Genomic DNA, 26,852 nt, shown 5'->3' with positions numbered 1-26,852 from the left:
CCCCAGCCCTACTGAGAAGGCAAGTAATTCAATACAGACTAAATATATGTGGTTTTGCAAAAGACTTCCATAGTAATCATGTTATGTAATACTAATTATATTGCCCTCTGACCTACCCTATCCCCCCTTGTTTTTCCCCCCGACAACTGACCTTGTACCTTCTTGAAAGTGTTTATTTCTAGTGACTCCCTTCTCCCATTTGCCCTCCCTTCTAACATTCCCCTCGCTCCACTTGTCACCTCCCCTCCTACTTTCCTGTGGTGTATATAAATTTTCATATATTCCCTCCTTCAGCCACACGTTGGGAAAGTAGCTTTATTTTTCCCCCTCTCCCCTCCCTTATCTCCTCCATTGAATAAGATTTTTCTTATCTCTTTTATGAGTTATAGCCTGCCCCATTCCATTACTCCCTTTCTCTTCCCGGAATTTTCCTCCTTCACCCCTTAATTTTTATTTTATTTTATTTGTGTGTGTGTGTGTATGGATATCATCTCTTCTGATATAACACACCCTGTACTCTCTATCTATGTGTGTGTGTGTGTGTGTGTGTGTGTTTGTGTGTATGTGTATAATCTCTCCAACTACCCAAATACTGAGAAAAGATTCGAGTTAAAAATATTTTCTTTCCATGTAGTAATGTAAATAGTTCAGCTTTAGAGAGTCTTTTATGATTTTTTTTTGCTGTTTACCTTTTCATGCTTCTCTTGATTCTTGTCTTGGGAAGTCAAATTTTTAAATACAGATCTGGTCTTTTCCTCAACATGAAATCTTGAAATTCGACTATATCAGTGAATGACCATTTTTTCCCTTGAAGTATTATATTCAGATTTGCTAGGTAGGTGATTCTTGGCTTCAGTCCCAGTTCCTTTGACTTCTGAAATATCCTACTCCAAGCCCTTCGATCCCTTAATGTTGAAGCTGCCAGATCCTGTGTTATGCTGATTGTATTTCCACAGTACTCAAATTGTTTCTTTCTAGCTGCTTGCAGTATTTTCTCCTTGATCTGGGAACTCTGAAATTTGGCCACAATATTCCTAGAAGTTTCTCTGTTCGGGTTTTTTTCAGGAGGTGATTGATGAATTCTTTCAATATCCATTTTGCCCTGTAATTCTAGAACATCAGGGCAGTTTTCCTTGATAATTTCATGGAAGACAATGTCTAGGCTCTTTTTTTGATCATGGCTTTCAGGTAGTCCAATAATTTTTAAATTATTTCTCCTGGATCTATTTTCCAGGTCAGTTGTTTTTCCAATGAGTTGTTTCACATTATCTTCTATTTTTTCAAATTTTTGGTTTTGTTTACTAACTTCTTGGTTTAACTCATAGTCATTCATTTCCCTGAACTCAATTCTCTGTTCAATGAATTATTTTGTTCAGTGAGCTTTTGAACCTTTTCCTCCATTTGGCTAATTCTGCTTTTTAAAACCTCCTTCTCCTCATTGGTTTTTTGGACCTCTTTTTCCAATTGAGTTAGCCTCTTTTTAAAACTGTTATTTTCCTTAGCATTTTTTTGGTTCTCCTTTAGTAAGCTGCTAACTTGTTTTTTAAGGTCTTCTATTGCCTGAGCCCATTTTAAGTTCCATTTGGAGGAAGAGGCCTTGACTTCTTCTGACAGTATGCCTTGTTTTTTCTCATCTGAAAGGATGGGGAGAGACACCTGTTCCCCAAGAAAGCAACCTTCTATGGTCTTGTTTTTTTTCCCCTTTTTGGGCATTTTCCCAGCCAGTTACTTGACTTCTGAGTTTCCTCTCCACAACCACCCCGCCTCCAGTTACACCCAGACAGCACTTGGGGGCTGAGATTCAAATGAGCTACTCCCTAGCCTCCTGGGCTTTTAGTGGGAGCGAGGCTGCTATTCAGTATGAGATTAAGTTCAGCTGCTCAGGTTGGGGCAGGGCCACCACACTGGGCTCAGTTCCCTCAGGGGGTTTACAAGGAGACCTTCAACTATGGATGCAGGCTACTGCCTGCTTTGGGAGCCCCGTCTGCTGCTGCCTCTACTGCTGCCTCCTGAGGAGACCTGAGTTATGAGGACACCCTGCTCCCCTCTCAGCCAGCCAAAAAGACCCCCTCAATGATATTTGGCGCCTGTGGGTTGAGGGATCTGAGCTGCTGCTGGAGATTCTGTCCCTGAAGCCTGCTAGGATCTGCTCCTCTCAGTGCTGCATGGCCAAGACAGGGCTGGGCTCTGCTCTGGGTCCGGAGCGTGACAGACTTTTCCCATTGGTTTTTCAGGTCTCTCTGAAACAGAAATCTCCTCCACTCCATTGTTCTGTGGCTTCTGCTGCTCTAGAATTTGTTGAGAGTTCTTCTTTACAGGTATTTTATGGGCTGTGGGGTAAGAGCTAAGCATATGTGTATCTTTCTATTCCACCATCTTGGCTCCTCCCTATTTTATCTTTTGTAATTGCCTTTTTTCTTCCTTTAGCTTAGAATTTATCTCCTATCCATAACTGTGAAAAGTGTACGATATGCTTCTATTTTATGACCTTTAAAATTCAGGTTGTATATCCATTTTTAATTTATTGTAGAATATGGTGCAAGTTGTTAGTCTAAGCCTAACTAAGCCTGCTTTCTAGCGTTCTCAACAATTCTTTTCAAATAGAAAGTAATTAATGTTTGAGAGTTAGTAGAACACTGAATTGCTGAGTCTCTTTGTTCTTGAATCCCCTGTTAAGTTTCTTTCACTGTTTTACTTCTCTATGGTGCAGCAGATAAAATGCTGGGCTTGGAGTCAGGAAAGTATGAGTTCAATTTTGGCCTCGGATACTTTCTGGCCATGTGATGCTGGATTTGTCACAATCTCTGTCTCAGTTTCCTCATCTATAAAAAGGAGACAATAATAGCATCTACTTCCCAGGATATGAAGATCAAAAGAGATACTTGTAAAACTACTAGCATAGTACGTGGTACATAGTAGGCACTCTATACCTGTTTATTCCCTTCTCTTCCTTCCTCTGTTTCTTAATGCATACATAACAAATGGTTTTGATGACTGCTATTTTATAATATAATCTGAAGTCTAGAAGTACTATTCTCTGCTTCATTCCTTTCCTTTTTTCTCTATTTACCTTGCTATTATAGATCTTTCCTCCAAATTGTCATTATTTTATCAAGTTCTGTAAATTTTTTTGTTAGTTTGAATATTATAGAACTAAAACTGTAAATTAATGTTGGTACTGTTATCTTTTCATGGCATTTATATTGTCATGGTCCAAACATAAGCACCAAATATATTTTGAATGGGCTTTCCTTTTCCATTATTGCCTCTTAGATTTTATAGAAATGTTAGGAATTTTTTGTGAATTTATTTTATAACTTGTAATTTTATTACAACTATTATCTCAATTTTTTTTCTATTCCCCTAGGATTTTATAAGTAAACCATCATGTCATAAGCAGATATAGACAGTTTTTATCTTCTTGATTGTTGTTATACATTTAAATTCTTTTTCCTTGTCTTATTGCTCTTTCTAGAATTATATTTAATAATACCAAGCATCTTTGCTTCATGCTTGTTTTTACTGAAAAAGCTTCTAGTGTATTTTCATTGCTTTTAGAACTTTAGGCCTAGAGTAGGGAAGACTTGAGTTCAAATCTGGTATCATATACTTACTAGCTGTGATCCTGGGTAAATCACTTAACCTTTGTTTATATCATCTACCTTGCAAGGTTTTTGTCAGGATCAAATAAGATGATATTTGTAAAAAAAAAAAAAAAGTGCTTAGCACAGTGCCTAGAACATATTAAGCTCTATTTAAATGCTTATCTACTCCCATTCCCTCCTCTTTTAATGTTAGATAATATATTTTGTAGATTTTTTTTTTTAGCATGAGTATTCTCTTTTGTCAAAGGCTTTTTCTACATTTAGTAAAACAATCATTTAGTTTGGAATATTTTTGTTCTAAATACAATTTATTATGATGATTGTTTTCCTAATGCTGAAGCATCCTTGCATACTTGGTATATATGTCTTAGTCATAATAAATGGTTTCTTAGATAAATAGCCATAGTCTGTTTGATAGAATTTTATTTAAAATTTTTGAATTCATTAATTTTATTAATGATATTGGCATATGGTACTTCTTTTCCTGATTTAGTTATTAGGACTATATTGATCTCATAAAAGGTGTTTAAAGGGGTGCTTTCTCATTTTTGAGAATAATTTGTGTAGTATTGATATTGATTGTTCTTTAAAAGTTTGTTAGAATTCTCCTGTGAATCACGGAACCACAAGTTATTTTTTTGGTGGTTTTCTCCTTTTCCTGAAAATTTATTGTTTAAGACCTTGATTTGGTCTTCTGATAGTTGGGGTATTCCACATTTTTTAGGTAATCCTCTATTTCTTTTGTGTAGCTAACACTGCTGGTAGTTCAAAGTAGACCCTTCTTAGCAAATTATTTTGAATATTCAAGTTGTATAAGTATAGAACTATTAGAATATAATATAGAGTTACACGGAAGCAAAGTGTGACATTAACATTGAGTATTATAGGATAATAGGTATTTAGGTGTTGATACATAGTGTCCATGTGAAGTCTCATTGGAGAGGTAACAAATGGGTAATATGTATGTAATAAGTGTTTTCATTTGGAAAACATAATAAAAGACCTTCCTTTAATTAGAATAGGATGAGAAGACCTTCACCTGGAATTGTTTGATTGTGTCAATCCATGATGACAGGTCATCAACTTGGAATTCCATTAAAAGAATCATCTGATATTGTTGTAACTATAGAGTGTGGTGATTAACAGATACAATTTGGAAATGACACAAAAGAATATCAGTTCTGCAGGGAGTGAGTTGAGGATAAAAGTGTGGAAAATGTTAATTGAAGCTGACAATTACAGATGAGATTTCAATGTGTGGGAAATAGATGCTATTTAGGCAAATGGAATTTATTATAGACTATGGTGGTTGAGGCTGGCAAATGGTTTGGGGTAAGGGAGGAATACTAATAACTCAAATTTCTATAGTATTTTAAGGTACAATCTTCAAATAAGAACTGTTATGTTCTTTTAAAACTATGGTTCTAGGACTCTAGATATCAGTTGAATTCAAATAAAATGGAATATAGTTAATGTCCTATATTTTTTTACTTCCTTACTTTTATTCAAAAATGAAATGTTTATTAAATTGGTTCAGTGTCCAATGGATGGTAAGAGCATGACTTGTCTTGCTCGGGACAGAGCTAGGAGTAATGGGCAGACTATGCACTAGGAGACTGAGGAGAAGGAAGGAACATGTCCACTAGGGATAAGCATTTGCTGTGTCATGGAAAGGACTCCAGAATTAGGAAGGGGGATGGGTTAGATGACCTAGATTTAGAACCTATTTTGATTTTATTTATGCTTTCTAGTTAGAAAGTGTTTTCCTCATTATTACCCTGAGAGTGGTAACAAACTTATAATCTCCATTTTTTTTTTCAGAATAGGAATGAATAAACCAAAGATTCAGAAATGGGAGGGATTATTGAGTCCAACATCTTCGTTTTACAGAAGACAAAATTGAAGGCCAGGAAACTGAAGAGTAACTTGCCCAAAATCACACAGGTAACAAAGAGTGTAAAGTGTGAAATTATCACTGGTCTGCAGTTAGAACCTCTGTATTCAGATGCCGACTCTGAACATTTGCTATTTCTGTGGTCTTGGGCAAAAATAGCTAGCATTCATAGAGAATTGTTTGTAAAGAATTTTAATATCAATGCCTAACATTTATGTAGTATTTACAAGTGCTAAGTGCCTTACAATTATTAGCTCATTTTATTCTCACAATAACCTTGTGAGGTAGGTGCTATTATTATCCCCATTTTACAAATGAGGAAACAAGCATACAGAGGTTAAATGATTTGCCCAGGCTCACATAGCTGGTGAGTGTATGAAGCTGGATTTGAACTCAGCTTTTTCTTAACTCCAGGTCAGTCATTCTATATAATACCCTCTACCACTCTGCTCTCTACTTACTTCAACTTTCTGAATTCTATGGGTTTCATTCATAAAATAAGTTTGGACTATATAGTGTCTGAGATCTCTTCCAGCTCTGGGGCTGATTCAATGATCTTAGACATTAAAGTCAGGATTGTGAATCTAAGTCCTCTGACTTCATATCCAAGGTTCTTTCCACTGTACTACCTTCCATAAGATATGGAAACTAAGGTCTAGAAAGGTTAATTGAATTACGTATTATGGCATTATTTTAAAAGGACCATATAGTGATTTACAAATACCCTACCATTTGAGTCTCAATGTACTACTATTATTCTGTTTCATAGAAAACTGAGGTAAGCAGAGGTTAAGTGACTTGCCCAAGGTTAACTGGCGTCTGAGGTCACACTGGAACTCAGGTCCTGCTGACTCCAGGTGCGGTGCTACCTTTACCTGTCTTCTAGAGGTGGATTTCAAAGATGTTTCCACTCTGTCACTTTAAGAAAACCATGACTGAGAGGTGAAGCCTGGACTAGACAAAGAGAAAGAAGGGCCACAGGGTCTTTGGGGATTCAGTCAGATTTAGGCTAGGAATGGGCATTTCTAAGGTGTCTTATTTTCCAAGTTCTCATTAACCCAGCCCAAATGCAACATTGTAAAGAAACATGGGCGCCCTTTCTCCAGCTCACCAGCTCTGTCTCCAGGGGTTTTTTGGACGGCAATCCAAGCTGGAGCCCCACAGTCTGTGTATAAGCCAGAGGCTTAGGCTGATGCCCAGCGTCTCTTTCAGCTCTTGCGGGATCTCCTCTTTGCGGTACTTCTTGACGCCCAGCCCCCTGGAGTTGCCATGGAGACTCGTGACACAGTCAGAGGTAAGGACTTTTCACTCGCTCCACATCCTTACAATGTTGTTTCCCCAAAGCCTGTCCACATGGGCGCACCATCCTACCATTGGTCCTTTTCCGTGCCGGTGCCTTCCCTCGTCCAATCAGATGTCTAAGCACGTGCGCCCCCGCGGCCCCCCGCGACTTCCCATTGGCCTGGCCTTTCCGATCACGCTCTGCCCGCTCCTCATCACGCAGGGAGGGGCGGTGACAAAGCAATGACTCAGTAGAGGCCTGGCGCCAATCAAGGAGAGGTGGGCCTCTCAGCCAGCCAATTACGAGAGCGCGTGGGCTGGCTCTTTCTGCACCTTCCAGGTCTCAGCTGGGGTTCGAGGGAGTTTGTTAAAGCGACAGTCACCCCAGTGCGCTGGGGAGTCATCCAGCGACCAGCCAGTGACCCCGGCGGCCCAGCGGGGAAGTCGGGCTCCCTCGCGGGTGGTTCTGGTCCCCAGCACCCCGACCCTAACTGCGGTCTTGTGAAAGGAGCATCGAATCTGCGCTGTCGCGGGGCGGCGGCCGGAGAGCAGGTGGCCTGGGAGGGGGAGAGGAAATGGGGGCCGAAGCCACCTCGGGCACGGCTGCCGCGGCGGGGCCGCGGGCCGAGGGCCGCGTCAAGAGCCTGGGACTCGTGTTCGAGGACGAGCAGAAGAGCAGCTACTCGAGCGGTGAGACCGTGGCTGGCCATGTGCTGCTGGAGACCACTGAGCGGCTGTCGCTCCGAGCGCTCCGTCTGGAGGCCCAGGGCCGGGCCCGGGCCAGCTGGAGCCGGAACCGCGGACACCACGGGCTCGACGCCTCGGGGTACCCGGTGGCGGAGGTAGAGTACCTGAACATCCGCCAGAGCCTCCGGGAGCCCGCTGCAGGTGAGAGGGGCCGAGGGGGGCGGGGCGGGGTGGGGCAGCTATGGAGAAAGTGGGGTGGGGGCCCGGAGGGGTGACCGGCGGGGGGCGGCTAGCGATGGAGCGAGGTAGAGCTGGGGATGGGGTGGGGTCGGAGGGATGTTAAAAGGAAGAGAAGCGGAGCTGGGGGGGCGGGGCACAGCGAGCCGGGGAGGGAGGCCGAGCTGCCCCGGGAGGAGGATGGGGGGAGAGGGGGAGAGGATGGCCCAAGGGAAGGAGACAGAGCTGGGGGGAAGGGAGGGCGTCAGGCCAAGCTGGGGGGCGGGGGGGAAGGGAGGGAGGCAGGCCAAGCTGGGGGGCGGGGGGGAAGGGAGGGAGGCAGGCCAAGCTGGGGGGCGGGGGGAAGGGAGAAGGGAGGCAGGCCAAGCTGGGGGGCGGGGGGAGGGAGAAGGGAGGCAGGCCAAGCTGGCGGGGGCGGCCGAGAAGGGGGAGCTTTCGGGGTGGGGGTCCCTACAGGAGAGAAGCAGAGCTCTTGCGGGAAGGTAGAAGGAGGAGCTGAGCTGGAATGGGGGAGGGAAGGAGAACTGGGGAAAGGGGATGTGGGGTGTGGATGGGGATGTCCTGGAGAACCGAAGTAGAGGGTATCACTAGTTTGACTGGGAGCCCGTGGAAAGAATCTCCGACGAGGCAGGAGTGTTCCAGGAAGTGAGAACTGGAAGGGTAGAGGGCTAGGGACCAGAAAGGGCGACTTAGCTTCGCCTTAGTCATTCATGGGTCGTGACCAGCCAGATAAAAGAGCCAAAGCTGGTTAGCCAGGAGGAAAGGAGATTTGGGAAGCATTCTTCAAGTACTTTAAGGCTTTCCAACTCTAGAGTGATCAGACTTAATCCCTTTGACTCCAGAAAACAATACTAGTAGTAAGATAAGCAGGGGGAGCAGATGGGAAGGTTACTTTGTAGCAAAGAGGAAAGAGAAAGGTTTGGAATGAGAAAGGGCTGAGGTTTTGGAGGGGATGGTTAATGAGCGTGTACTTGAAGAGACAGTGTTGTGAAAGGGGGGTTAGGTAGGTCATTGGGATGGAACAAGCACCTGGGGTATTGAGGTTCAGAAGGAAAGTTGTTGACAAAGTTTAAGTAAGATTAGAAGGACACAGAAATGAGTGATAAACAGGTTGGAGCTAACAGAGATCAGAAAATATTAGTAAAGGTATTTGCGATGAAGATGAAAAGGCATTGAACTGAAAGGATGAAAGCCTTGACTCTAACCCTGTTTGGACAAATAACTTTACTAAAAAGAGTGAGAATCATAGATTTAAAGCTCATTGGTCAATGAGATGTCATCATCTTTTAAATAAAAAGAAACTGATACCAGGAGCAATGAAGTATTTTTACCTATTAAAACACAGGTAGTATCTACCAGAGTCAGGATTGCTGGCCCTTGAAGACTCTCATTTCTTAGGTCTATGGACTCAAATCGTGATGGTGTTTATTGCATATAATGTCTTAAAATTATATTGGATGTGTTTTAAAATATAATTTTTATAATCAGGGCATATTAAAATGTGAATTTTGGTTTATCTGAAAATTTATTTGAACTTTAAAGCTATGTCAATGTGACCAATGATTATTAATGCTACTACTTTGGATTCATAATCTCAGTATGTGGGTACCATAGTGTTCTTAGAGCTGAAAAGATAGCTCAGAGATCATCTAGTTAAAACTCTACCCAAATATGCATTTCATCTTTTTCATTCTCTACAACTGATTGCATAGCTTCTTCAAGATATCTCAAGATGGAGAACTCAGCTTCCTAAGGGAGTTGATTCCATTTTTGGACTATTAATAATTGTTGGAGCTTTTTTCCTTATCAAAAAGAAACTTGCTGCTTTCTGGTCCTATTTCTGCCTTTTGATAAAGTACTTTAAAGTTATTTATGCAGCAAATTACAGGTTGAGATAATAAGATCAAAACTTTTAGCTGCTTAATTTCTAGGGAAAGAAAGCTCTGACGGGAGTGTTGTTTGATTGAACAAATATGTGTGAAGCCTCTGTTATGGGTGAAACAATGGAGATGCAAAATTAAATAAAAGCAAACCACTAGCCTCATGTTGTTGAAGGCAGAGCTTCAGCTTTATTTAACCTCAGAGAAATGCAAATATAATTTTATTCACTGTCATATTTCATACTAGGGAGTCAGGCATGGCAAACATTTGTGTGCTGCTTAGCAAACATCTCTGTGTAAATGTTTTTGATCAAGGCAGAAGGCTTTAATTAGTTAAGCAGTGAGCACAATTCACAAATTGATTGTTGAAGATGTTAAACTATAAACAACTGAATACAAAGTAGTTTCATTAAAATTATTGCAACCATTTTATATTTTGTTTTTCCTAGTTTTGTTTTTTTTAAATAGTGAAGTCTTGTTTCAAAATGTATATAGCAATTTCAGTTTTCAATGTAGAGGTATCATTAAAATTAAATAGATATTTTATGCAATATAGCTCAATAGGTTGTGATTCAAGATTTCTGTTTTGGTACTCTGAGACTTTGTCACCTTGATGAATTTACTTCTCTACGCGTAAAAATACCTTTTACATTGAAAGATGCTTTTTAATTGCATAATATTCAGAGAATTGTGTGCTTATATTTCTTGAATATCTATAGTCTTAAAATAGTAATCTCTAACATGTCAACAAATATGAGTATATAGTCTGTTCTTTGCATGAGTCCTTGTCTGTCATAGTTGTTTGCTTGACTTTTGAATTATTCAGATTTTGGATTGTTTTAATTACACTTTCTACTTAGTAATCAATAAACAACAAAAAGCCAATTATGTAGTGACAATAGAAACCTGATGGACAACCTGCTATCCATTGATCTCTTTACAATACCAAGAGAAGAGAAGGCTTCCAACATGTTGGAAACCCACTGTGGTGTCTTTTAAGGAATCCATGGAGGAAAGTCATGGGATCAGAAGACATGGATAGGTGGAAATCTGTATTACTGGAGGGAACTTTGAGTATAAATGAGATCTCATATCCTTTCCGACATAGATTATTGGATAATCCTTCAAGGAAGGTTAAGAAGAGCCATGACCCTACTCTTAGTTCTCCAACTTGTCCTACCCCTTCTTAGCCTTCCTTGTAGAATTATCATTTATGTCCTGCCTTCTAAATGGAGAAATATCCCAGAATTCTATCCTGAGCCCTCTTTTGTCTATATACTTTCCTCTCTTGGTGGTCTCAACTCCGTTGGGTTCAGCCATCTTCTCTATTGCAGATGACTCCCAAATCTCCCTCATCTTTATCTAGCTCTCACCTCGCTTTACCAACTGCTTATTAAATATCCCCACTTGGACATACCTAAAACTCAGCACCTTTATACTCCCTCATTTTCTCCCCCCTGACTCCCATTATACAGAACAATCCATCTTAACTTCCCTGTTATTTCTATGGAGAGTGCCACTGTTTCTGCAGTCATTTCTCTTTGAAAATTCAGTCTTCCTCTTGAACGTTTCTCTCTCCTCCCCTCCTTCTCTCTCCCTTCCTCTCTCTCCTCCCCTCCTCTCACTTTCTCTCTCCCCCTCCTCTCTCTCTCTCTCTCTCTCTCTCTCTCTCTCTCTCTCTCTCTCTCTCTCTCTCTCTCTCTCTCTCTCTCTCTCCCTCTCTCCCTCTCTCCCTATCTCCACCCCACCCCCCATTAAGTCAGGTGCCTACACCTTATAGATTCTACTTCAGTGATATCTCATATCTGGCCCTTACCATAGTTTAGGGCCCCATCACCTTTCACCTGGATTATCACATAGCTCTTTAATAGTTCTTCCTGCCTTCATTCTCTTCCCTTTCCAAACAATTGTAAAATTGCTCTCCCTAAAGCACAGTTTTATCTTTGATAAAAATCTAAGTTCTTCTCTCTTTGGCATTGGAAGCCCTTCATGATTAACTCCAACCTAGCTTTCTGGACTGATTGGACATTTCTTTGCTTTATATTTGCCAGATTGCCCTCTGTCCTGTACCTGGTTCATGACATTCCATCCCTTGCCATCACGTAGATTGTCATTCATCCCTCCTGCCACATTTTACCTCATTGAATCAAAGCTCTGTTCAAGTGCCACTTCTTCTAGAGGCTTTCCCTGATCCCCACAATAGTTAGGGCTGTTCCCAGCCCCTCAAAAAAATTACTTTGTATTTACTTTGTGTGTGTATATATATATATATATATATATATATATATATATGTATATATATATATATACATATATATGTATGTATGTATGTTTGTATTATTTTCTCCCAGAAGAATCTAAGCTCCCTGAGAACAGGGACTTTAGTTTTTTGTTGTGTACCTAAGTGTTGAACACAGTGCTTGAGACATAACAGGTATTTTATAAATGCTTGTTAAATTGAATGAAATTAATGGATAACCGATTCACTTGTTCATATAAACTGAAATCTTTGCTTTGGGCCCTTTTTTCCCTCTGTTTTGTTTGGTGACCTCATTAGTTCTCATGGATTTAATTATCTTTTAAAATTGACTTCCACATCTTTATATCCAATCCTAGTCTCTTTCTGAGTTTTATTCCTATTTTCCACCTACTGCTTCTTGGAAATCTCAAACTGAATTTTCTGTAGGTACCTCAAACTCAACACAAACAGAACTTGCCCCCCAAAACCTACCCTGTCTTCTGAACCTCCCTATTTCTGTTACTATATGTACTTCCAGTTACCCATGTTTACAACATTAGCGTCATCCTTACTATCTCTTAACCTGCATATTCAGTCAGTTACCAAGTCATGTTGATCTGCCTGCACAGTATTTCTCATGACCCCTTTCTACTCCATTACTACTCTAGTTCAGGCCCTCATGACCTCTCCATCTGAATTGAATAGCTTTTATTTAGGGGGGGATCCTTTTTCAAGTCTTTTCCCACTGCATCCCATCCTCCACATAGCTGCAAAAATGATTTTCCTAAACCACAGGTGTAACTCGTTCCTCTCCTCCTTACTTCTTCTAAGATGAAATAGAGATTTCTTTAGCATTTGAAGTGATTTCCAACCTGACCCCACCCTATTTATCAGTCTTATTATATGATATACTTCCTTTCAGGTACTCTGTAATTCCAGTTAATCTTCACACTACTTTCCATCTTGCATCTCCATGCCTAAAATGTGCTTCTTTACTTCTGCATCCTGGAATCTGGTTTCCTGAGATTATGTCTAGGCCACTACCTTTTTCAAAAGGACTTTTGGGGTCCCCAATAACTGCTAATGCCTCCACTCCCAAACTTCTATCTCTTTTTGTGTTCACATTTTCTTTCCAGTTATAATGTAAACTCTTAGAAGGAAAATACTGTTTTGCTCTCTATAGCCTCTAGCACATAGCATAGTACCTGGCACATGGTAAACCTTGAAAAATACATATTGATAAATGTTTTACATTTGTGGTAGAAAAGTTGTATAAGCCATTCATTTTTTCTGGTATGGTCTTCCTTTTGGAAAATAAAATATATTTATGAGACAGTTTCCCAAAATGAAAAAGATTCACTGTCTTATTCATGGACCAAAAAAAAGGTAACTAACCAGAAGGAAATATCTAAATTTTGGTCAAGTTTCTTTACCTATCACATGAGTATGGCCTTATTACTACCAACTCTTACCTTTTAGTTAACTAAGTTAAAGCTAAAGCATTCATAGATGCTATATAAAATAGCCTATATACCAGTTGGAAGGCAGCATGATATCCTAAAGAGGATATATACCTGAAAGTCAAGGTCAGCTGAGTTCTACTGTGGATTGCTGTGAGACTGAGTAACACACTTCCAGGTCTCAGTTTCCTCATCTAGCAAACAAGGGAATTGGACTAGGTGATCTCCAGGGCTGCTTCTGGTTTTAAAATCATATACTTCCTATAAACCTATTTTTGGGAAAGATTACCATATAACACTCATCATATTTCTTTACTCTGACTTTTCCAAAGAATTCCCAGAGTAGAAGAAGCAGGAATTTATTTTCATTAACCTAATGGCTTACGATCAGAATTGTCTCATGTACATTCTTGTACATTTGAGGAAAAATTCAGTGATGAAAAAGTATTTTCATTCCTATCTTGAATTTTCAAATACAAAGTATAATTTTAACAAATGTTTAGTTTGAAAAGAAGCTATATTAGCAATTGAATTATATGTGTACAATTTGTGTTTTTTGAAGCATATTCATATATTAAATTTAACAGATAGTAACAACTGCTCTGTGTCCTCTTGTGTCTTTTTTTGTTCTGTGTATTTTGCATCCCACAAAAAGAAAAAAATTTTACCTTCTCAGGTTAATAAACTTTTTATGGGTATCTATAGTAGCAAAAGAAACTTTAAAAGGAAATAAAATCTAGTTTGTGTCATTAAAAAATTGATTTTATAGTAGAATTATTTAAAATATCTAATCTATCTTTTATAGGTGAAGGCATAATTTTATTACAACCTGGAAAACATGTATTTCCCTTCAGCTTTCAGCTCCCATCTGAGTAAGTGAAACCTATCTCAATTTTTTTCTATCCTTACAAAATAATTAGACTATAGACACCAGGAGTCTTCTGTCTCTTAGATTTACATGTTTATTCATCAGATAAACATTTTCTGTTTACTGTTTATCAGAAGTAAAAATATACTGACAGAGCAACTTTTTTGAAGTTCTGTTTTAGATAAGAAAATTGCCATAATGTAGTATACAGAGGATTGACCTTTGAGTCCAGAAAACCCTGGTTCAAGGAGTTCTTCTGCTACATACTGGCTATGTGACCAGTCAATCTTCTTAAGACTATTGTGTGTGAACATGAGTGGAAAGAGTTTTCTACACTGTAGTTTTCCCAGTACAGATGAACTAGCATGTCTAGACAGTCCTGCACCTTCTCTCTGCTCTCCCATCCCCCAGAACTTCCATCCCTGTGTCCCATGTAAAACAAACTTATAAATGAATTGCATGCACAATTTATTTGTAACTTTTATCTTTTGTTTATGAAAGTGTTTAGAGGTGTAGAATTTCTCCTCAGAACTATTTTAGCTGCATCCCATGAATTTGATAGATTATCTCATTATTGACCCTTTTCTTTGGTAAAAATTTTCTTTGTCTGTAATTGGTTCTATAACCCACCGGTTCTTTAGAATTATGTTACTCTTGCAACTACTTTTTAATTCTTATCAAAATTATAAATTAATGTATGATGTTTATTTCAGGCCTTTGGTAACATCATTCACTGGAAAGTATGGCAGCATTCAATACTCTGTGAGGGCAATCTTGGAACGGCCTGTGGTACCCGACCAAAGTATAAAAAGAGAACTCCAGGTTATCAGTCATATTGATGTCAACACACCAGCTTTATTAGTAAGATTTTTTTTTAATTATAACTACACAAAATATTTTAAACTAAGATTTAGCCAATTTGGTGATGGTATGACCTGTCACTTTCTGACTACTTAAAAGAGTATAATTTTGTAACTCATCTTAGGTTGGGCAAATTACAATTTGTGTAAGTGTGTTAATAGTATTGATTATATCCTTGCCGTTCAGAATTTCTTTTGCCAAAAAGTTATGCAAGCTTGAAATGCATTAATAAAGCTTAATAATAATAATGTACAAGCGTAAAGTAGTTACTTTTACCAGAGCAACTATATTCATAGGGCTGTGGTGTCCTAAGCTCTTCAATAATAGTAGGTTGAGAAACAGTAATTATGGTAGAGCATTAATCATGCTTAGCCTGTTATTTAAGCTCTGGCCATTATGCTGGGGATCCTTCCATTCTGCATGTCATTTTCTAACATTAAGTAAGTGCACGCAGCTGCTGCCGAGAGCCTTTCAGTGATCATTTCCTTATGACAGATTTGGCCACATTAAAGCATTGAACTTCTAATAATCACTAGAAATACTGTAGAATGATAAGGAAGATCAGACTAGAAGTAACAACAGAATAGGCAAGATGGGAACTAATGAGCTAGATTCTTTTATCTAAACCCATATTATCAAAATAATATAAAATTATACCTTGTACTTTCATGATAGCTAGTAGGACCTAATGGCTCTACATTTAAATATGAATGAATGATTTTTACTTCATAGAAAATGCTGGATAATTTAAACTTCCTATCATAATGTGACTATAATGTATCTGGGAATTATTTTACTACTAATATTAGAGATTCTACTATTTTAAAGATGAGGAAAAGAAATTAACATTTGACTCTGCAACCACTCTAAAAGTAAATACAACTTGTTTTAATAATTTTTAGATAGTTGTAAGACTGTATGAGTTATATATCACGAACTAGATAATTAGCAAAGCCAATCAATCAGTGTGATAATATGCTTCACTAAAGATATTGATGACCCTTGACCATACTGCAGTCTACATGGATCATAAAATAATCAGAAGACTAGCAGTGGGACAATCCAGTTACTTTAAGCCACATACCCCTGACCTCAGTATAACACATTTTTACAGGTTTCTTATATGTGAGAAGTATATTTTATTAACTTTAATAATCTCTTAATGGTAATCTTAATTTAATAGTTTCAAGAAAAAATCCTTAACCTGGGGTGCATGATTTTTTTTCAATTGGATGAGGGAAAGAGGGAAGGGAAATAAGCAGATAGCTAGATAGATCTTATAATATTCTAGGCACTGTGCTAAGAGCTTTATAACTGTATTTCTTTATGCTTGGTTTCCTTTATATGTTTAAAAACATTCTGAGAAGGGATCTAGATTTCACTAGACTGCTAAAGGCAGGTGGGCGGGGCAAGGATTGCTATCCCCAAAACCTAAAAAAGATTAAGAACTGCTGCTTTACAAACCATTTGATAGACAGTTAAAAAAAAAAAGTGACAACCTTTAAGTTTCTCACTCCATCACATTGGCTTACCAATAGCTTAACTGGAGGAGCTTTGCAAATTGGTGGCACTGTTCAGTTCCATAGCTTTTTGATATTACGGAAAATGTAGTGGTGTGCTTAGACCCTGAAAACTCACTGTGCTATTTGTTATTGTACAATTGATAGACAGTTTTTAAAATTCGAATTGAGGGTGGATATCTAAACTATCTGGGATTTTTTTTTAATTAAGAAAGATAAGCCTATTTTTATATTCCTCAGTTAAAAACTGATAATGCCTACATATCTGAGATCCTGATTACATATTGTTATGTCTTACAATCAGTCTTCCTCACATGTTGGCAAAGTCTGAGGTTATGTTTTAAGTATAACTTTTTAAAACTAATTGTCTTTAAGTTGATATGCTGATTATCTAAACAGACTTTTAAAATATTGTATAGTCACTGAAAATTATGTTGGGCAGGATAAATGGTTCCATAGAATGATTGCCATTATATCAGTTTGAACCCTCAATAAATTGAGGAAACAGGCTAGAATCTCATCTTATTTTCCAAGAGAAGAAACAAGATCCAGTAGAGTGTGTTTGCGCTACTTCATATTATCATGAGCAGTTTGTAGCATAAGGTATGGAAGGAACAAGACGGAAGGAAAATCTGTGTTGAATTAACTTGTTTTTCTAACGCCTCAGAAGAAACATGATCTAATTAATGGATTTCAGTGTTCCTTTTACCAAAGCAGATTGCAGCCTCTTCACAACTGGTAGCGGGTATTGTGTTCTGGGTTGCTGTGGTCATTCTCCTGGTGAAATCCTTAGATCAGAAATGTGTTTGAAGCACTGGTCTTTCCATCTTGGTAGCAATTGCCAGGATTTATGCTCAGCCAGCATAATTTTTAAGAACACAGAATCAACACTATCTATGCCCATGATAAAATATTAACCAGGTCCTAAGTCCCATTTGATGCTTACTAGTCCATATTATGGTGGACATAAATGTCTGACTTTTTAGTGTTTTGCATTCTTTACTAAAACTATCTTCTATTATTTTTAATGAAAATTCTTGTATTTGCAATTTTAAAGACACCTGTATTGAGAAGTCATGAGAAAATGGTTGGCTGTTGGTTTTTCACTTCTGGCCCAGTCTCATTGAGTGCCAAAATTGAGAGAAAGGGATATTGCAATGGTAAGATTTTTTTCATCTTTTAAATGTCCAGGTAGAAAGCCAATGAGTATTTTTAATTAATTTAAAAATATTTTTAAAAAATAGAGTAACAATTTAGGACAATAAATTCCCATTATTAAGGAACTGAAGAAATAAGTTCTTATAAGTGCTGGCATCAAGTACTATTAGCGTATCTTTCAATGTCTGTAGCAGAAAGTTTACTAATGACATCTTTAGTTGTAAATGCATGAATGGGCTCGCAGCTTAAAAACAAAAACTTAGACTTGCTTATTCAGGAGCATAATGTCAATGATTGCCAAGAAAATATGCATTGAAATATTTCAGTGCCTGGGTTAAATTCAAATTTAAGTTTAAATACAGTTATTTGTGTTGCTCGTACATTTTTGGTATGATATCTTGCACCAGTATATTGAACTCTATGCGCATATATTGCGAATATGTTGGTCCATGTGTATGCTGTCTTGGACTCTCTAAAACAAAGACAACAATTGGAAGGCACCCCTTCTTTTTCCTTTGTCTGGTGGCACTTCAGTTTTTTTTCTTTCTATGGTATAAAAGGTCTTTCTGCTTCTTCCTTTTATTTGAAATACCTTAGGACAAAGACTCTTTTGACAATTATTTCTTAGACACTTTTGAATACATTGGTGATGTTTTATAATACATTAGTGATAGACCTGAATCCTGTATTTGTATGCAAGTTAAGACTTTGATAATTAGACTACATTATAACTACACAATAAGCTCTAAAATCAGAACAGTGAGCTTCCAGCTGTCTCAGATTTACAATTTTAGTTTACTACCTTATCTTCTTAATTTCTAGAAGGTGATACTGAATATTATTAAACATTGGATTCAAGAGTTTAATTCAAATTCATTATTGATAATAAACTGATAAGTACTTATCGCAGTATTATGCTGGGGCATTTTTGTGAAACCATAGTTATATCAATATTTGCATTTTATTATTTCTTTTCATTAGGTGAAGCCATACCAATCTATGCAGAAATTGAAAATTGTTCATCTCGTCTGATTGTTCCCAAAGCTGCCATTTTCCAAACACAGACTTATTTGGCCAGTGGAAAGACCAAGACTTTTCGTCAAATGGTTGCCAATGTTCGAGGAAACCATATTGCTTCTGGAAGCACAGATACATGGAATGGCAAGACTTTGAAAATTCCACCTGTTATACCATCCATCCTTGATTGCTGTATTATCAGAGTAGATTATTCCTTAGCTGTGAGTATAATTGTAAATGAGAATTAAAGTACATACATAGAGTAATATATAGGGTTATATTAATGTAAATTTGTTCTGAAATTAGTATCTGTGTAAAAGAAAGCTTACTTTTTTTCCAATTTTACAGCAAATTATAAAGTGTACAGGTACTAATTTTACTATTAGGTGTTCGTAGATTTTGAATTACAGGCATAGTTGAAGGATGAGGGAGGTACTAAATAGACATGTAGAAAACTAATGCATTGCAGTTGATAATTTTATATTGCCATAAAATCCATAACAAAATTAAAACACACCTTAAGACTTTCTAACATTATATCTGCCATGCTTCTTTGTTATGCAGCACGTCCTGAAAATTTGGGGTTCTGTAACTTTGACCTCACATTTTATAATCTTTTTTAAAAATTGTTTTGTGAATGATAAATCTCTCTTGATATTGATCATCATTTCTGATCTCTTTGTGCATTTTTGTTTTGGATTTCTGGCATGTAGGTATATATTCACATTCCTGGTGCTAAGAAATTGATGCTAGAGCTCCCATTGGTGATTGGCACAATTCCTTACAATGGTTTTGGGAGTAGAAACTCCAGTGTTGTTAGCCAATTTGGTGTGGACATGAGCTGGTTGACATTGACCCTTCCCGAACATCCTGAAGGTAATTATTTTATTAATTCTGTACTAAAAAAAAAGTATTAGAACCAGAGTTTCAGAGATGGCAGGGACCTTAGAGGTGTTCTAAGAACAAGTCTTATCAGTCTGTCCTCATTTCCTTTCTTGACAAGGTTATGATATTGGGATTCAAAGGTTCGTAGACCAGGGGGCCTTAGAGGTCATCCAGTTCTGACCTCTCAAACTGCAAAATGATTACACAAATCCTAAGCAGTAGAACTGGGTTTCACATCTTAGATCCTATTATTCCAGATCCACTGAAATACCTTAATAACTATAATATATTGGAATATCAGCAAAACTTTTGCAAATCTTCCATAGTATTTATCTGAACAAGATTACAGTATGACATGGTAGGTCTGGATTTGGAATCAGGAAGACCTGGGTTTAAATTTCACTTCAGAACCTTACTATCTACGTGACCACCCTGAGCAAGTCACTTAATCTCTCTTTGTCTAAGTTTCCTCATGTGGTTTTTTAAATTTTTATTTAATTATTTTTAGTTTTCAACATTCACTTCCATAAGATTTTGAGTTCTAAATTTTCTCCCCCTTCCACTCCTCCTCCCACCCAAGACAGTGTGCAGTCTGATATAGGCTTTACATATGCATTCATATTAAACATTTTCACATTAGTCATGTTGTAAAGAAGAATTAGCACCAATGGGAGGAACCACAAAGACAAAGAAACAAAAAAGAGAGTCAGTAGTGTGCTTGGATCTGCGTTCAGACTACATATCCTCATGTGGGTGTTGCGACCTTGATTACCTCTGAAGAAGATGCTCTTTCGGCTCTAATTCTTTGTTCGTAGCCTCTGAGGAGGTCCCTCTGTCAGCTCTAAATCTATGAGTCTTGATCTTTTGGAGAGAGTTGGTTTGTAAATGACAGGTGGATTTGACTGGTTGAGTGATTATACCTAAAGGGAAGTAATTAAGGGATCATTAATTCCTACTAACTTGTTCAGAGGGTGGCAGTACTTTATTAATGGAGTAACCCAGGAGTGTCCTTAGCCCTATTCTTAGCAACATTTTTATCAATGACTTCAAAGAATCCATTGCTTTATTTTCTTACATTTGTCAGAGTTGCAAATCAAGAAATAGCTAATATGTTAAATGAGAAAATCAGAATCACAAAAGGCCTCACCAGATTAGAATGATGTGGTGAATCCAGTGAGATGGAGAGAAACTCCAAAGTCCCACACAGTTTCTCTGTCTTTGGGCCTAGTACTCATCTCCTTGACCTTTGCAAAATTTGATGTTGGTGATTAGCCAGCCCCTTCTGCCTGCTTTCCTGTCTGGTTTTTGTGATGCTGTCTTCTGGTCATGTATCTGTCTGATCCCTTTTCAGTCTTCTCTGTCATATCATTAATCTGACCTCAAATTTCGGGTGTCCTTTGGGGTTCTGTCCCTGCCCTCTTCTTGATGATCTCATCCTCCATTGGTTCAGTTATCATCCCTGTGAAGGTGACTCCCAGATCAGAAACAGCCTCCTGATCTCCATCTTTCATCAAACCTCCAATGGAATGTCTGCAAGGCATTTCCGATGCAGCATTTCTTGATCTTAGCCATTATGTCCCCTTTCCTTCACCTAGTTCCTTAGTCATCCAAGTTCACAATTTGGGAATTATCTTCGATGTCTCTCACACCTAACCCTCTTCTGCATTCACATAGGCACCACAGTACTTTAGGCCCTCATCACATTGCCTGTGTCCTCCCAGCATCCTCCTAGTTGGATGGTTATAGCTCATGTACCATAGGGAAGCTGTTCTAGTTCCCTATCATCTTCAAATTATTTATTTACATATTGTGTTCCCTCCGGAAAATGTAAGCACTTTAAGGCCAAGGGAGGTTTTAATTTTGTCTCTGCTATTCACACAGTACTTTGGACATACTAGGCACTTGATAAATGTTGGTTAGATTGCATTGACAAAATTTAAGTTGAGTATTTGGACTCATTCAACTGCATAAAGTGTAGGATTAGGGAGGCATTGTTAGAAACTAGTTTTTACTGTAAAGACTGTAAGCTTACAGTGAATCTGAAGTTAAGGAGAGCATTGGCTGCCTTTACTCTTCCTAATCGATCACATCTGGACTATTCAGTTTTGTTCGACATATTTAAGGAATGACATTGACAAACATCCAGAAAGGGAAACCAGGAAAGTTAGAGCATTGTAAACTATGCCCTGCAAGGATCAGGCAAAGAGTAGGGTCTTTTTAATTTGGGGATGACTTGGTGTAGGATAAAGAAGTATAGGGATATCTGTCTTCAAGTAAGTAAAGGGTGATCAAAAGGACTTCTTGTTTTGTTTAGCGCCTAAAGGCAAACCTTTAAACAGGGATTGACAAGAAAAATACATCTTGTCAAGTAGAACTGCCCCAATCAGTTTGGCAAATCTCTTAATAGTAAGAGTGTTTTCGTAAGCATTGTGAGGTTATTAGTAACAAAAAAGGTAGAATCTAAATTGGTGGGGGAATTTCTGCATTAGCAATTCCCTACAACAATGAAATCTCAGAGCCTAGTTTAAGGGAAAAAATGTTCAAAATTAGAAGTAACCCAAAGTTGTTCCCCAAAAGATAAGTGATCAAAGGTCCTGGTCAGAAAGTTCTCCAAAGAATGTAAACTGAACAACTTATGAAGGAATACTCCAAATCATGTTAGAAAAAACAACCCAAGGTGTCACCTCCCACCCTTCGAAGTGGCAAAACAGAAGCGAAAAATCAGGAGATAGATCTGTTAGTGCATTGTTGATGGAGTTGTGAGTCAGTACAACCTCTTGAAAAACCAATTAAGAATTACGTAAATATTGTAACCCAGTGATTTTGCTGTTAGGCTTATATTCTCCAAAGGCCAAGCAGAAAGTTACTGTAACACCAGGGTAGAAGAGATGAGAAGACATCTCCACCCCATCCTTTTATAGAGGTCCATAGAATATACATTGCACATTTTTAGGCATTTTTTGATGTACTGATAAGTTTTGCTGATTTTTTTTTTCTCTTTTTCTTTAAAACCAGTATTTGTTATATGGCACCACTCTCTAAGAGGAGAGGTAGAGGCGGGGGATACTGGGGAAATTTTGGTGAAGGGAATTGTTTACTTTAAAAAATGTTCAGAGTAATCTGATTTGGTTAAAAAATTGTTAAGTTTCTTGGCTATGAAGAGTGCATTACACAAAATCTTACTCAATCATGTGAAGACTTAGTTCATAAGCAGTAGTGTGTACAGTATTATGAAGCAAAAAATTGTTCCCAGAAAAAGTCACTCATAATTCAAAGGAGATACATGTCAAATTTAGGATGACTTCTGGATACTTTAATACCCTGAAGTTTTAATTTTCTTAACAGTTTTAACTGACATAATAGATTTGGGACTTTCCTTTGTAACTAAAGGCACAGCAGGGAAATGTAGTAGTAGATAATAAATGTTGAATGGAATGGGCAGTAGCAACTATCTATAGACTACTTGTAAAGAAATTATGCATGTAATTAGTTATATTGAATTTTTAGATTTGAATACCTTTCTGTTGCAGCACCACCAAATTATGCTGATGTGGTATCAGAAGAAGAATTTTCTAGGCACATTCCTCCTTACCCTCAGCCAACGGATTGTCAGGAAGAAATATGCTGTCCTCTGTTTGCTTATATACAAGAATTCCGATTTCAACCTCCACCTCTATATTCAGAGGTAAAGTATACATGCTTCAATCAGTTCCACAATTCGGAAATAATAAACACTATCCTTCATAAATATTAATATTACAGATCTCTCATCAAGAGGTCATTTTAAAGGTCTTCTGATAATGATTATAAGTTTGTCCTGATACATTTACACTGTTTTGTATTGTTTTCCTAAGGGAATGATAAGTATTTACAAGATGATTCTCTAAGGTTAATTAAGGTCAGTCTAGCCATGGAACAAAAAAATTAAGTGCCCCGCATGGGGATATTGAGCTCAGGACTTTGGGTCCTGCTCTAGCACTCGATTTCGAGCACCTCAGTTACCAGTCATAGGCATCATAAATGTACATTCAACTATAAAACTAATATTAGATGTTAAAAATCTTACTAAATTTCTCTTGTTTAGGTTGATCCACATCCTGCTGATTCAGAAGAGACTCAGACTGTTTCATTTATGCTATGACTGTTTCAGAAACTGCCGGAGTCATGTTCAGATTAGATCACGAACTCTTTCCTGCTGCCTTGGTTGGGAAGGGGCTATAGAAGTAGGGCAACTTAGCTTTCAGTAATGGTTTTGAACATAAAAGCTAAAGAATGTAGAAGATGGAAGAAGTGTGGGCTTTTGAAGTGGACAAGTTTGCGTGATGGCCCTTTAGATAATGGGATGACTATGTGAGTATTACCGAATGGAACTGAATGTGCAGATGAAGATGGAGTAAGTGAAGGAAAGAACACTTGAGTGACCCACAAAGAAAGTACCACATACGTAATGGAAACACATGATAAACATTTTAAGGGACTTTGTCAAAGGGAAATGAAAATATCCTAAAAATTTTGGGTTTCTGTAAATAGGTGTGCAAGAGAAAAATGATCTGATAAAAAATTTAAAAGAACCGTCGCCACTAATTCAAGGCTTTTCATGTTTTATATGCTGAAAAAGTTTATAAAAGAAGTACAGCCTTTTAAAAAAACATCATCCTGTTAATTGGACCAAATGAAGTACGCAGTTTAGTTTGGCCAGTTCATAAGCAGTCATTTGTGTAGTATTATGAAACTAAAACTTGCTCCTCGAAGAAAAGTGTCTCAGTTCAAAGGGGATGCAAATCAGATTTTGTTTGACTCCATTATACTTTGTTATCCTGATGTTCTAATTTTCTTAACAGTTTTCTCCCCAGACTCGCATGGTAGACTTAGGATTTTTCTTGTTTCATATTTCTGTAACTAGGCACAGCAAGGAAATTTCAGAGTTTCTTGTAAGTCTGATTGATAAAATAGACAAAGTATATTCCAAAGCTTTTCTTAAATCTGCTTCTCTAGAAGTTGTAGCTACCTGCTTACGGTTATAGGCCTGAGACCAGGAGTTGTAGCTGAGCTCCAGTTATATACAGTATCAGATTCTCTAGTCTTCTATCATGAGATTTTGAAATGGACTATTAAACTCTATTAAGACTAGAGCAAAATGAAGGTAATATGTATACATATGCGTAATATGTAAAAACATGTAAATACATACATATAGCAAATTAGATATAAGCAAGAAAGTAATAGTAAATGCCATATATTTGTTAGAAGAGGAAAAAACCTCTCTGAAGAAAGTTTAGCTTAAATTCTTTATTGAAGTAGCAGGCGTTACGTATCTACTGTTCCCATTCCTCAGTAATTCTGACTGGTTTGTTTTGTTTTGTTTTGGTGCAATATGTTACTGTGTCACGTAACCTCAGGACTTCAGATCATCATAACTGTATTGCTGCTAAAAGGACATGCAATTCCCCTCACACCCCTATTATCAAAGTTAAGAATTTTTGTTATTTAATTATATTTTGTATGGTAAATTGATGATTGAATACTAAATTTCCGAAAGGTGTAGGACTCCTAGTGTTTATTTTTCTGGTATAATATCAGGTGATAGATTTTAATTTTAAGTGACAGTGTTTGTTTTCTGCGTCATAAGGGTTTTGACTCAGACCTTGGTGCTTCCCGTAATCATTAACTACAATTAAAACAGAAAATAAGTTTAAATAATTTTCTGTTTAAAAATCATAATCATTAAAACAGCAGGGATTTTTCTACTCATTGTTATGTATTTTCTTTGTACTCTTCAGAACATACCTCTCAATCATCTGTAAGCACTTCTTTACTTTTAAGCCACTGTTGTGGTACTTGAACTGTTAACGACCTAAATTACACAGCTTTATTAGTGTTATTTTAGGAAAATAGCATCTTCAAAGAGGCCTTGTTTTGAAAATTGGTAATTGGCACGATTGTGAAGAAGATCAGGTTTTTCTATAATGCCAAAACAATTATTGTTTAATTGAGAAATATTCCAAATCAAACTCCCAAGTACAATTAAACTGGTTCCTTGGAGTCACTTGACAAAATTAAGTACTTATTTAAACTTAACTGTTTTGACACCCTAAAAGAATAAAATCATGTAATGCACAGATCATCAGTAGGCAGTGACTTTGAAACACAAGAAAAATAGTGGAAAAATGAATGCATTTGCCTAATTAATTTGTATTTGACATAACTGCCTTTATTTATAGTATAAGGCTATATAAAGTACCTTAAGAAAAATTTTTGTCTAATTTAGAAAATCATAAAGGTTGTCATTTCACCTTGGACATTTACCTCAATATCACTGTGGTACCAAGACTGTTCTTTGAAGAATAAATATACTGCTGGGATGTGCTTAGGTTTTCACCTCTGTGGCTCTTACTTTGTTTTGCAAATGAACTGTGGCCTTGAAATTGTTTGCTTTAAAAAAATAAGTGGAAAATGTGTGTCTTGGCACATAAAACCTTTATAGGTCAAAAACCTTAATGCTTTCTGTTTTGCACAATTAGAAAGGTTTTTTTCATAAGTGAGCTGTGAAACAGTTTTTCAATCTAAAGAGAAAAGCTGTTACAATATATTAACCTACAATAAAAAAAAAAGATTGTATTTTGTATTCATGTATGAACCCTATGGGTTCCTTTTGTTAATAAAAAAAAATTGTTAAGTGCATTCGGCTTATTGACTTTTTCCCACAAAAAGCCTTATTATTATTTTTTTTAAAAAGCATCAGTATAACCTCAGAGAAAAATCACTTATCTAAATGATGTATGATACTGTTCAAAGTCTGTGGGTTGGGGATATGAAAGTGACAAAGTTGTATTTAACATTTTTAAAAATCAAATGAAGGTGTTTACACTACAGTAACCCCATGAATACTGTATTGTCATAGAGAAGTCAGAAATGACAATACAGAAATTAGAAGTCTTAAAGTGCCATGGCTTATGCATAGCTATATGAGGTAGTCTGGAGACTCAGAAATTATGAAAGAACCACATACAATCCCACTTCAGCACATTAAGATAACATCAGTAGTGACTATAATCATTTTATTGAAACAATTTTTCCGGAGTACTCTTCTGAAATGTCACTACTTCATGATTAACCTGCAGTTCCTTAAAGCAGTTAATTCATCTTTAGGGCTCTAATTTTGATGAGAAGTGAATCTAATAGGAATTATGTAGAAATGTTTTTGCTTTGAAATGAAAATGCATCTCTTTAGCTTCAATGCATTATTTTACCTTTAAAATG

General features: G+C 37.3%; 1 protein-coding gene across 2 annotated transcripts; it reads left to right on the top strand.

Annotated features, from left to right (window-relative positions):
• The first annotated feature begins 6,834 nt into the window (after positions 1 to 6,834).
• Positions 6,835 to 25,279, top strand: ARRDC4 (arrestin domain containing 4). 2 transcript variants are annotated; one of them, XM_072617132.1, is made up of 8 exons: positions 6,835 to 7,668; positions 14,089 to 14,155; positions 14,865 to 15,012; positions 17,590 to 17,692; positions 18,672 to 18,928; positions 19,421 to 19,583; positions 23,123 to 23,277; positions 23,677 to 25,279. In XM_072617132.1, the coding sequence occupies exons 1-8, from the start codon at positions 7,356 to 7,358 to the stop codon at positions 23,731 to 23,733; spliced, it is 1,263 nt and encodes a 420-aa protein (XP_072473233.1). In that variant the 5' UTR covers positions 6,835 to 7,355; the 3' UTR covers positions 23,734 to 25,279. The 2 variants fall into 2 exon arrangements, with proteins under 2 accessions (XP_072473233.1, XP_072473244.1); XM_072617143.1 differs by lacking the exon at positions 19,421 to 19,583 and having other exon boundaries at positions 23,677 to 24,163.
• The last annotated feature ends 1,573 nt before the right edge of the window (positions 25,280 to 26,852 follow it).

This window comes from Notamacropus eugenii, chromosome 1, assembly GCF_028372415.1.
Source record: "Notamacropus eugenii isolate mMacEug1 chromosome 1, mMacEug1.pri_v2, whole genome shotgun sequence".
Lineage (NCBI taxonomy): Eukaryota > Metazoa > Chordata > Mammalia > Diprotodontia > Macropodidae > Notamacropus > Notamacropus eugenii.
Note: the sequence above shows the minus strand (reverse complement) of the source record. Positions and strands in the feature narration are given on the sequence as shown.